Source organism: Lycorma delicatula, chromosome 6 (assembly GCF_047948215.1).
Source record: "Lycorma delicatula isolate Av1 chromosome 6, ASM4794821v1, whole genome shotgun sequence".
NCBI classification, from domain to species: Eukaryota; Metazoa; Arthropoda; class Insecta; order Hemiptera; family Fulgoridae; genus Lycorma; species Lycorma delicatula.
Window position 1 is genome coordinate 42,198,273 of NC_134460.1, and position 13,998 is coordinate 42,212,270.

At 27.9% G+C, this 13,998-nt stretch overlaps 1 protein-coding gene across 1 annotated transcript in view; it reads left to right on the forward strand.

Annotated features, from left to right (window-relative positions):
• The window catches only part of LOC142326852 (G-protein coupled receptor GRL101-like), a 289,318-nt gene that overhangs the window by 228,501 nt on the left and 46,819 nt on the right, over nucleotides 1-13,998 (forward strand). Inside the window, exons 8-13 of the mRNA XM_075369587.1 lie at nucleotides 484-633; nucleotides 2,678-2,800; nucleotides 4,958-5,074; nucleotides 6,276-6,395; nucleotides 11,315-11,443; nucleotides 12,880-12,999. Coding sequence (XP_075225702.1) covers nucleotides 484-633; nucleotides 2,678-2,800; nucleotides 4,958-5,074; nucleotides 6,276-6,395; nucleotides 11,315-11,443; nucleotides 12,880-12,999 — 759 coding nt within the window. The remainder of the gene's footprint in view (nucleotides 1-483; nucleotides 634-2,677; nucleotides 2,801-4,957; nucleotides 5,075-6,275; nucleotides 6,396-11,314; nucleotides 11,444-12,879; nucleotides 13,000-13,998) is intronic.

Sequence of the window (13,998 nt, forward strand, 5' to 3'; positions counted from 1 at the left end):
TACAATCACTTCATCATTTACAAAATCAAGTATTTCAACTTTCATACTATGTACACCTTTTAGTGCTGGCAGCTTTTTGTAAGTTGCAAGGGGTGAAAAGATAAAAAACTTTATTTCTTTTCTATCACACTCACTCTTAATTTGATATTACAAATTTGAGTTGCCTGCTTAATTTTATTGGAATTTCTGCCTCTTTCTTTACCTTCTATAACCTCTTTTTTGATTGAAATTTTTCTTGAGATCCATAAATTGAAAGTATGCTTTCTTATTGTATTTTCTTAATAACTTGTCACAGAACAAAAATTGTGACATTATTAAGACATATTTTTGAAAAATCTAATTTTGTTTTATTCATTAGTTTCTTCAATATATGCCTCATACACAGTTTAAAAAGAATTAATGAACTTTACAAATAACAATAATTTAAGATTAATACTAATTTCACTGTTTCTATTAACAGTAATTTTATTTCATTAATTTCAGGTGTGGCACTGTGCCATGTTGGTAGCGCATTAAGTTGTTCTGTACCAGCCAGTAGTCACAGTAAAAACAGATGTATTGCACAAAAGTATATTTGTGATGGTTTTAATGACTGCCATAATGGTGACTTCTTCTCAGATGAGTTTGGATGTGGTACGTAAATTTACAATATTCATGTTCTTTTATACAAAATAATACTCTTTTATTTAAAAAAAAATTAATATTGAGCATTATTTTAAAAACAACACCAAATTTAAATAACATATCTTCCATTATGTACTGAATGTTTCTGAAGATTATTCACATTAAAAGTTAAAACAACCAGTAAAAATCAGCACAAAAAGCTTTATATGTATAATGACCTGAAACAGGACTCAATAATACATTTTGCTTATATCTCTTACTTCTCTTCATGTTGACCAACATAGATGTATTTAAAAAGCAGACAATTCAAGTCATGTTTTTAATCCCTCTATATTTATTTATGTATGTTAATCATGAGTAGTAATTTTTTATAATGATTTTCTTTCTTATTTGTACATTTAATTAATGATAAATTACCATTTATTCAAGTTCACAAAAATTCATTGTATGTTAGGAAGGTTACAAACAAAGAATAAAAGGAAACAAAAAAAAATTGTGTATAATTACATGTAAGAATATCACATTCTAGAAATTAGTTTTTTCTTATTTTTATTTTTTATAATCTAGTTTATACATTTGTAATTTTTTTTATACATTGTATAATTTTGTAAAATTTAACATTTGGAAATTTGTAAATGAACAAATTTTAGACGATTTACATTTTTCATAAATTGTTAAATTTTGAAGAAGCTTTAGTAAAAAATGAAGGGTTACAACCAAATTAGAGTATTTCAAGTAAATAACTGATTTTCTCCAGTTGATGGGGAAAGTAATTCATAAATTGAAATAAAGATATATCATCAAGTAGAATCGTTTAATGTATTTGGAACTTTTTTACTTTCCTGACTGTTATATAAAATAGATAGAGAGTATTCCTGTTAGTGAAAAAAATTGACCATTGAGATTTTTGCATTTTTGAGCTCCAGGGACCTCAAAATGTGAACAATTGTAAAATATTTTAGTAAAAAATTGTGTATGTGTTGTCCCCTAAATCACTTTATATTTTAGGACCAGAACATCCTAAAATATCTGAAATTTGGCCTTCTGTGTATATATGGGGCATTGATGTGCCATTATTATTTGATGTTGATATTTTAAGAGTGAGGAAATATTTGGGGGTGGGATCTGTGGTGTAAAATCTGGTGAAAAGCTTATTCTGATGCGCTTTGAGTATGAGTCAAGATATTTACAATTACCCAATAAACATTTTTTTTAAACCCTACTCCATACCTAAATCAAATAATACATTTTATTTGTATTGTTATTTTTTATTCCTTTTTTTAAATATATTTTAATGCATATATCTTATATTACTATTTAAATAATTAGCATAGGTCCCTTTTGTAGCACTATTTATATTCAAAGTTCCTAACAGAATTATATGCTACCTGTATTTTATAAATTATATATTTTTAAGACAATAGGAATTAATTTAATTTCATTTTATTTTAGCCATACAACTTGGAAAGTTATACAACTCATTGCTGATTTTTTTATTTTAATTTATTCCCATTAATGATGAGTCTTATGATATAACTTTGGATTATAATTTTAGGTGTGTTGTTTTGTCCTTATTCCTCATATCATGATCCATGAACATTATATTCAATTTTAACGTAAAAGATTTTACATTTCTTAGAATTTTAAAATGTTCAATTTTAGACATATGAGTGAAAAAATATACTTATTTTATATATTACATGAAAAAATGAAAGTTGAACCACCAGTAACCTAATTTTACAAAAACTTACCTCCATGACTTAATTTCTTCTAATCAATCTAATAGAATGTTTCTGAATCTTAAAATCATTTCAATCTTAGAACATGAATACTCAAGAAAATAATTCCATTTCTAATAATTAATTAATACTGAGACTGGTGGGTAATGCTGCCAAATTTTCAACAATAAATTTGTTCAATCTAAAAATTAATCTTACTTACAATGTAAAGTATTCAAGAAGACCTTTAAATAAGAAAGTATACATATTTTTGTGATTTTTTACTATTATCAATAGTGAATTTATTTTCTTATAAAATTATGTGTAAGTTGTAGGTTCTTTTTTGATGATTGATGAAAAAACATTCCAATGTCGGGATAATAGAACTTTACCTGCTAAGTTAAGATGCGATAATAATTATGATTGTTTACATGGTGATGATGAAGAAGATTGCCCAGGTAATTTATCAGAAATATTTTCTACAATTTTTATTTCTTTGTATTAGTTTACATGTCATGATAAAACTGGACTTCATCATTTGGCAATAAGTCTAAACAATATTACAATTTAATTTGAGCCACTATGTTAAACATATTTATAAATAAAATGTATAAATTCATGAAATTTAGAGTTAATCTAAAACAAATATTTTTCACTAACCTATCTACCTAATTTTGATAAATTTTATTTTAGTATTGTAGCTTAAGGAAATTTATGCATGTTTTTACTATAATTTTCACAAATTTGTAACAGTTTCACATTCTTGATATCTAGTAGTTATTTTACAATAAAATTATCAGTTAACATTAAAAATTTCTTGAAGTAGATAATCCCCACTTCTGGAACATACCACCTATGTTCCATGTCCAGAGCGGTAACAACTATACATCATTACAATACGTAAAGCTAGCCAGCTTTACGTGTAAAACATACATTCCAAGTATGCTTTACATGCCGAGTATGTTTTCAGACTTATGATCATTCTTGACAATAATGATCCCGAGCTGACTTCCATCTTCACTACAGAACTGAACTCTTTGGTCACCTGTAAATCATGTAATTAGAAAATGATTTTGGATACAGACTTATACCAGCTTTAGAGTTAATGATGTGGCAGCTAGAGTCCATGAGATAGCAGGTGACAAATATGCTTCCATTGTCCACATGCCTCTTAAATTTAGTTTAATTTGTGGAATAATTCATAGGATACTTTGACGCTAGACAAGATGAGGCAAGACATCAGACTGATATTCTATAAAACAGTAGCCATACCTACTTTGATATATTGAAGAGAGGCTTACATGGTTAGAAAAAAAGATGAACTATGTAGGCAGTGGAAATGAAATTCCTCTAATTAGTAAAGGGATGCACTCAATTACAAAATGGGAATATTCAAGTAGAGTTGCAGATATTTCCCCTCAATGAAAGAATTAAGGATTATAGATTAATTATAGGATTATATCAAGCCAATCCTAGTTTTAATCACTCCTAGTCAGAAATACAGACCCCAAGAAAGGAAATATTGGAAGGCCAAAGAATAGTTGAGTGACGGAACAGGCAGTACTGCATAATCTGTGAAAACAGAAGAAGAAAACTTTGTGAATAGGTCAACACCCTATTTAGTGCATTAGGAATTAATAATGAAAAACATTTTTCACAGCGCTAAAAGCTGCATAAACTTTATACTAATTAACTTATCTTTACTAGGTTTCTTCATTACTTAAATGTTATACATTTTCTTTCTTATCTTGTACCTTTAGTATTAACTTAATTATCAGTTATGGAATAAAGCTACAGCAAAGAATGTAAATTACTATTCTCTTATGGAGAAAAATAAAATATTTTCTCAGTTATATTTACCTTTCTTTCCCCATATGATTACCCGTTACAAAAAAGATTTTAATATATGTCTTCTATCATTAAAAATAAAAGATTTACTTATTAGACTCAAAATTATTTAACTGTGATGTTAATATGAAAATCACTTTACACATCGTAGCCTTAAACAGAAAATAGAATCCTTCCTACCTAAGATCTGCAAAACAGATGTAAAAAAAAAAATGGATGCACTACATTTCTGTATCATTTGTTAATAATTACCATCCACCATTATCCTTAATTACTGCTGTGTAAGATTTATTATTATCAGGAAAGAATAAATGAGTTATCTATCTTTAACAGTTTTTATTAGTTAAAATTCATTCTTTATTTTTAATTTCCTAGTTTTTTCTTGTGTACGTAGGTATATTCATACGTTAATGGCTGCTTTTTCATATAGTATTAATCATGAACTGCTTTCTACACGTAGATATATTGTTGATTAAAAGTTACAAGATCAGAGGCTAAATTATTTCCTGACATAAAATTGGTTAATTAATACAAATGATGTATTAACTGAATGAAAGTATGCATATAAAAAATAGTTTTATTTTAATTTATAAGTCTATTTTAGTTATTTTATAACTAACAAGTAACTAGTTAAGTTTATGACTGAACATATTTTATTGTTTTTATCCTAAATTTCAGTTCAATTTGTTTGCAAGTACGTAGCAAACAAATTTGCTTAATGTATTAAAATTAATTAATTTTAATCGATGTACTTATTTTCTTTATAGAAAAACCTAACTGTGCAGAAGAAGAATTTCAGTGTAAAAATGGTCAATGTATTCCAGTTGAAAGTAGTTGCAATCTTATATTTGATTGCTCAGATAAAAGTGATGAACTTAATTGTTGTAAGTAGAGTTTTTTTTTGTTTTTTTATTGTTATATTATTTCTATTTTTATTATTTCTATTGAATTCTTTTATTTCATATATTTTTAATTTATAATAATAATAATTTAGTAAAAATATATCTAAATTATTCTGGTATGCATAACTTTAACAAAAGGGACTAATAAAAATTCCTCTGAATAAAATCTAGATAAATCAAATATAAAATTAAAAAAATTTAAATTAAGCTAGAATTAATCTTCCTTATTTTATATATAAATAATTGCTTAAATTATAATATATTTATTGCTTAATATATATATATATATATATATATATATATGATTTTTTTTATTTTTTAAAGATTCAAATAATTCATCAACAAATTGCCCACTTTGCTAATTAAATTTAATATTAAATGAAACATAAATCACCAAAACACCATAAACAGATAAGTTAAACTTATCAAATATTATTGAAAGCATTCTGAAAGTAAAACGTAATAAAAATAATCCCTAAATCATATCTCTTCTCAATTTCATTTTTTGCCAATTGCAATTCTGGTTAATGATATTTCAAATATATGAATAGGCATCAGAAAAAACGTTTAACTATATTTTTCTCATGAAATTTAACATGAAAATCATATCCACATTGTTATTAAAAGATTAAACTTATTATTAAAAAAAGCATTTCAAAGATTTGATTAAGTTGACAACAAAATGGGAAGAAGGAAAATATAAATAAAGATTAACAAAGGTTAAATACAAATTTGAATGAAAAGATAACAGTTTTTTTTGCCCCAATTTGTATGACTGTAACACAATTAGGCGTCTAAGGTGTAATAAGTAACACTAATTAAGACTGCCTTCTCTGAGAATAATGATGTACATTATTCAACTGCTCTCTGTTGTGAACAGATTGAAGTTGTCACTTATTGGGCTGAATACCATCTTTATTTCAGTGGACTTTACATAATAACATACAGCATATTCATCTCAGTGAAGAAGGAAATAGGAAACCATCTTATTCCTTACACTCCTCGGTAAGCCTAGCATGAGATCTTCATTATTCTTGGGAATGGAATGCAGTTTCTGGGAGTGAATTTGTTCATATAAATCACCTACAATCAGTAAAATTTCTGTGGCCCAATACATACATACCATTGTACTATACATTTTTTTACTAATCATGATTGCAACAGCATTTATTCTTTTTTTCAGCAAATATGATATGTGGTGAAGGAATGATGCAGTGTACATATAGTGGACAATGTTTACTCCAAGAACGTTGGTGTGACTTTTTTATTGATTGCCCTGATGAGTCAGATGAATCCAACTGCTGTAAGTGGTTACTAGTTTACATATTTATTTAATCCTCTTATACATGTAACAAATCTAGCAGTACTGGTAATATTGATAAATGCTGTAAACAGATGAGTTATAAGTTAATGAGACTTTAGACGTATAGATAATTTTTTTTTTTCTTAAACCAACTTATACATAAAAATTAAAAAGTTATTAAACATTGTATTATCAATATTCAAATCATATTTACTAATTTAATTTTTTAACATTCTACTTTTGTTTTATTTTTCAATACCAGTTTGTATTATATATTTAAAATATTTTCAGTTAATCAGGTGAAATAGATTATTATTTATTATGAATTAGCATACATTTTTATTAATATTTTCATTAGTTTAATAGAAAATTTAAATTTTAAATATGTTATTTTTATACATGGTTCATTTCATACATATTACTTTTAGAGAATGCAAATAAAAGTACAAAGTACAAAGTAATTCAGGAGAAAACAGAAATAATTTGGGAAATGATTCTAGAGCTTGAAATAAGGAAAAAAAGTTCTTACAAATATATGCCTGAAAACGTTTTATCGAGTTACGGCATGCGAAAAATTTCATGCAGATCTTAGTTAACCCTGTGCACTGAACTCTATATAAGTGGATAGGGGACTTACAGCGTAAATTACAATTAAGATTTCAATATTGAAGCATACTTCAGCACTGGAGAATGACATGCTGGGAACTAAATAAAACCGCTGTATGCTTACAACCATAATTGTGATATGGTAAGGATGTTTTTTTTTAACCTCCGGGTCCACCATTAGGTATTGCTTCACAGAATGAGATGAATGATTTGTAGCATGTGTGAAAATGCCATGCCCGACCCAGATTTGAACCTGGAACCTCTGGAGGGATGTTTATTTTACTCTAGTTTATCCCTAGTCTTACTTACCTCTGCACATGCACAGTTTCATTTTATTTAGTTCTACCACTCATTTAGTAGCGCTAGTTTATGGTTCAAATTTTACTAATTCCAATAAAAGGGTCCCCTATCCAGTTATATAGAGAACAGTCCCCCAGTGAAATGAGGTCATACTGATATTTGTAAGGTTTCATATAAATAATAAACTTGATGGTTTCTTATGTTTTTTAACCTGAAATATCAAATAAAGCAGGTTCCAGTACTATATCTCCCGTAGTTTTCAATGTATTAAACATAAAACAGAAAAATTTTGTGACACAAAAACATGATTTTTTAGGTACATTAAATTTGTTTAATGACTAATAAATTTTATTATCAAAACTAGTAGAAATTTAATTATGATACCGTTGATGTAATAAAGTTTATTGAAAATAAAAATATATTACTGTTTATTAAAAACAAAACAAAAATTCATCTTTTATTATTAAAAACTTTACAGAAAAATGTTATGAATTTGTTAAAATGAAAAACAGCTGTTTTTAGCAATAAAACTTAGAAAAATTAGGTTGGCAATACTACTAATTGTATGATTTGAAATTAATTTGAGTAATAATTCCTGTTATAAAATTGTGGTTACCTGTTAATAATAAATGTTAGGTGGTTTAGTTGTTTTTGACATTTGGTAATTTTGATTGTTTAATTATTTTTAAGAATCAAGTTATGTAGTTTTTTATGTCTTTTTTTACTATAAACTGTTCCTACATTTTTCCAATTGAATCTGAATTTAAAAGTGAAATTTCATTTAGAATTCTTTCATTTTGCTGCATCTCTTTACTCATGCAGAATATTCTTATATAATTTTTGTGTATGCCTTCTGCGATGGAAGATCTCCAACAGCGTTGGTAAAATATCTTACTAAGTTTCCCGGACGAGTAGTTTCATACTGTATTTTGTAGAATTTGTAATAATATTCAGAGAATGACACACTTCCCAGTACTCATGTTTCATCTGTACGTGGTAATGAAAGGGAAAAACATCCTTCAGATAAAACAGCTTAATCATACAACGAGCATTCAAAGAATTTCTACACGACTCAACATTCTACAAAGTATTGTATGGAGGACATTACATGCTCACAGACAGCATTCATATCATGTTCAGAAAGTTCTCAACATGTGTAGCTTGGTAACTATACCAGACGACTGCCATTTTGTCAATGGGTTAACAATAATTACTACTTAATTATATTCACACTATTTTTGGATTAAGCTACTTTTACCTGTAGTGGTAAACAACAAATAGAATTCACATTGTTGGTCTGAAGAAAACCCGCATGCTGTAGTTAAATGAAATTTCGAGCAAAACGATTTTCAGTGAATGTTTGCTGTAGTATGATTGACAACCATTTATTAGGTCCTTTAATACTAGAACAATGTGTCACGGGAAGAGATTATCTGAAATTTTTAAACAATGAATTTTGTATGGTGCCTGAAAATTTCTCAGTGGCAAAAAGAATTTAAGTGTACTATAAATTTGATAAAACATCAAACATTTCACAAATTAAGTAGTATAAGTTTTAGTTGAAAAATTTACTGGTAAATTGATTGGACATAGAGTGCTGGTAAATTGGCCACCTAGATCATAGGACTTTACTCCCTTAGGTTACTGATTATGGGGATAGATGAAATGCAAGGTATACAACAAAAAGTAGACACACATGATGACCTGAGGCTTGCATTCTCATTGCTTCTGCCCTCATCAAGGAACGCAAAGAAATCATTAAGTTGGCAAAAAAAAATGTAAGGAAACGAGTTGAAAAGTGCATCAATCTCAATTTTCAAACATCTATTGTAAATTAATACAGTATAAACTAAAGTGAGTATTTTTTTAAGTAAATTAAAAATATTTAATTTTTCAAAGATCTGCTTACTAAATTTATTGTACTTAAACACAGCTGTTTTTAATTTTTACAAAATCATAACATTTTTCTAAGTTTTGTTCTGTTTTGTTTTTAATAGTAAAATTTGATATTTTGTTTTGTTCTTTGACTTTATTATACCAACATTTTCAGAATTGAATTTTTTACAAGTTTTGGTAATAAAATTTACACATTTTTTTGTCATTTAACAAGGTTAATGTGTTTTAAACCTAAAAAAAGCGTGTTTTTCGTCAAATTTTTCTATTTTAGAGTAGAATTGAGAACAATAGTTGTAGATTATTTTCCAAAAATTTAATGATGTGGAATAATTGTACATGAGCAGCTGAATGTACAATTATTCCACATGGCAATTATTTATTTCATGAATTACTGACTTTTGCCTCTAACTGGTTATTTCTTACTTTCTCTCTTAAACTACATTATTGTTAAACAAAATTCTTTGTTTTCTATTGTACTTACAAATTTCTGATGAACAACAGAAAAATAAAGACAATCAACCTTTATTATGAGCTGACTTTGTCATTCTTTTTTTGGTAGAGATGATTTTCTCACCTTTACAATGACTAAGTTTTGATTTTCATGGCACAACCACACATACACCTCACCCATGATACCTGTTATGAAATATAAAAAAAGATTTTTTTTTATTTCACAGATATAAAAGTTCCAAACAGACAAAATATTTTTCTTTCTTGATTAGCAGCCACAGCTCAAATTTTTACCAAAATACAAATATTGTTGTGGCCAAAATTTTACAAATTCTCACTTTCAGAGATATTTCATTGACAGTTGTCTGACATTTTTCTCTGATAACAGCTTGTACTTTTTTCAACATAGTTGTTGTCAATTAATGTTTATCCAGATTTTATTCTTGATTGCTTTATGCCTTGTTACTCAAAATACTGTATGGTTCATACATCATTTCCCATAACATTATTGCAATACTTAGTCTTATTAAACTATTCCCATATATTAAAGATATTAATAAAAATATTAATAAGTAATCTGTTGCATATTCAAGTAATAAAAACATTCATTAAAACAATTAACACTAATATGAGTATTAACAAAATTTAAATAATATTTCATGTCTAAGTAATAACAAAAAAAAATAGTTATGTGATTAAGTTAATTTGTTTTGTTTTATTGATAATTGTTGCAAAACTGAATAAATGTCAATAAAATTTTTAAATTATTCCATAAATATTAGATGAAAGGAAAGAATATTTATGAGAAAGAAAATTAAACAAAGCAATTTACCAACCGGAAAAATGATAACCGAACTCATTCATCAAGTTTTCATTAACCAGAATAATTTATTTTCTGTAATTATTTACTACTCATCTGTCAATTTATGTTAGTAGTCTAACTCTTTATAATTGTTGGTAAATGTAATTTAAATTGCTTTAGATTGCTATCAGTGGCAGTTCACAGCTAAAATTAGTAGGGGTGCTGCTCCAGAAAATTTTTTCTGGGCCTTTTCAAGGACATGGTTAAAGTTTTCTATAAAATAAAAGAACCGAAAAAAAATGAATCAAATAGAAAAAAAGCAGGATAATAATCTAATTCTACACTTTATCACATTCAAGAATATGGTACACTGTTTTTAAGCACATTGTGCTTTCATATTCCTTCGTCTGACTATACTAGAAAAGGGAACGAATAAGGAATGTTCCATACAAACGCAGAGTAAAAAAAAACTACCTTCTACCAACACGCCAGGGTTGGCACTGAGGGAGTAACAGTGCTCTCTCTCCCTTGCGTGCATCCTATGTGCACATGTGCACAACACCCAAACACCATGTCGCTGGAATTGTGAATTGCACAGTTCCATACAAAGATTGTTGTATCTTTTCATAAACTGGGGATGGCTACTGACATTAAGCTTAAGGATTATATATTGTACAAGTATAAAGCAAGAATTAAAGAAAAAAGAACTCATTATATTAATTGTTACTGATAATATCAAATGGAAATAGGGGTGCTGCAGTTCCACAGTGCCTATATGTGAGCTACCACTGATTGCTATACAATTTACTAAATGGATGTTTATTTTTCAGTTAAAAATTGTTAACATATTTTCTTTCTTTCACAGCCATGAAAGAATGTGGTTCAGATGAATTTAGATGTGATAATGGACAATGTGTTATTGCATTTTTTGAGTGTTATAATCCAGGGGATTCTCATACTGGTTGTGCTGACAGATCACATCTACTTCATTGTCGTAAGTTTTTTTATATTATGAAAATGAAATCATAATGTAAATAAAAGTCATTGTACTTGGTTATGTATGTTTCCTTCACATCTCCTCCTAAATCAATTTCAAACAAACTTGGGACAGTTTCTACTTACTAACTGAGCAAAGGTCTTGTGGATATTATATATCCCTAACACAACTGCTGCAGGAGAGATGAGGGGTGATAACCTTAAAATATTATAAAAGGTTAAAATTCTGGATCATTTGGGAATTTTTTGTAGAATATTTTGAAACAGTATTACAAAAAAATCTGATCACTGTCTGAACAGATTCTTAAATCTCAAACTGAATTTAAAATCCAACATGAATGTCATCGTCCACCAAAACTTTGTAACGGTACCGGGCTCAGTGTGAAAAGACTGTTAGATAACATTATAAAAGCTACAATATTAACCAGAAAAGAGAAAGGTGAGGAAATTTTCATTCCTTGGATACCATTGAGACCAGCTGATTTACTGTTCAGTTCAAGTGATTAAATTTCTTGTTAGACATGCTTTTGTCATCACAATTAACAAACCTAAGGACAGTCAGTGACCTGTTAACCTAGAATCCCTATGTTTTTCTCATAGACAGCATTATGTAGCATGTTCCAGGGTTGGGTCACCAAAACATCTCTGTCCAAGCTTAAGGAAAAAAGACAAAAAATATGTTGTTTACAGGGAAGTATTGGATTAGTCTGTCATCACAACCTTGAACTCTGTTGTGTTCTATTTGAAAGCTGTGTTTATTTGAATATATATATTGTGTATTTGTATAGTTGCTTCACTTATTTGTATGGGCCTTCATATACTATACTACTTATGGCTGTCTACAGCTCTTCCTTGATGCTCCTGCCAGGATTAATTAATAAATTAAATTTTTCGTATTTGTACAGTTCCATAAGTTATTTGCATGTAGTATACTTGTACAGTTGCATTAGTTAATGTAATGTATATTGTTTGAAAGTTTAAAATATATGTTCTTTCTTCAAACTTCTCATGTTTTCATTCAGACCAAACAAAGCAGGCTAGATTTGAAAGATTAAATTCAACAAAAAGGAATTAAAAGGAAATTTATGTTTGTTGTGAAAAGTTAGTGACAGTTTTTGTGAAGAAAATTGTTCTTTTGTAAAAAAGAAATCTATAAACCAACCCTGAGCAACATCAGGTATATAAGTTGGTTATAAATAAAAATAATGTGACCATAATTATTATTATTATTAATAATTAATTATAAGTTATTTTGACCATTAAAATAAAAATGTAATTGTTTAATATCATTTTTTGTAGATAATGAGGAAGTAATTTATCATATGATGATGGTATTTTGTAATGTCTATTTTTGGATTTTATTTTAATTATCCATTGTATATTCAAAGTATCTTTTAATCTTTTAGTAATTATTTATCACTTATTTTTTTCCAGAGGACTGGAAGTGCCAAGATGGTCAATTTAAATGTCATCAGGGGCCTTGTCTTAATATGTCACTATTGTGTGATAGAAATATTGATTGCCCTGGATCATGGGAAGATGAAGATAACTGTAGTAAGGTTTTATTTTATTATTATCACCATCACTATAATAGTTTGGTTTTTTTTTGTTTATGTGGGCATCGACTTCTAGGGTCATTAGCTCTCGTCACATTCTTTAAAATACTTTAAATCACCCCCCCCCCAGGTTTGTCATATGTAAGGGTATAAAGAGCCCTTACATTTTATTTAAAAACACAAAAATAACAGTACATTTAAAACACACTTACAGAATGACACTAATAACACTTACAGGATGTAAAGGGCTCTGACACTTAATAATACTAACAAAAAATTAACACAAAAAAATAAATAAAAAATCAGAAGTCTTAACAACACCAAGGTGACTAAAAATATAATCCATGTTTGCACAAAAATCTACTTCATATTGAGAATTCTTAACCAAGCATAAATTGTAAATAATCCGTGGCTTATAGATAAGCAACTATCCTTTCCTTTTACTATTTTCCAAATCAGCAGCAATATTATTTGTTAGATCATACTTCTTTCTGAGGCCCTCATATAAAGTACACCTTTCCGGTAGAGGCTTGACTGCAAGCTGTTTATCAGATACACTGCACACTGGTCTTTCTTTGCTGGTTAACAAATATGAAATTCTTACTCGTGTATGATCAATTCTGAGTCTGGTCACTCCTACTTGTTCTCAGCAAGTGAGTTTCACATCACTCTTCTATTTATTTGGAAAAGTTTTAATTTCGTATTTAGCCTTCTCCATTCATTATTCCATATGTTTTTTGATAGTGTTTTTAGATGATTTTTAACATCTGCTGCTCGAACAGAAGTTACACGAGGTCTGTAAATAAAGTAATGAGACTGGTTCAGAAAAATTTTTTATTTACTATCCGATTATATATGGACTCACCTTCAAATATATATATCACCTTCAAAATAGTTCCTTTGGGAAGCCATGCAATGTTTCAAATAGTTTTCCTACTCTTCATTGCAGTGTTGGAAATTAAAGACCTGAATATCCTTCAGATGGTCAGTTACATTT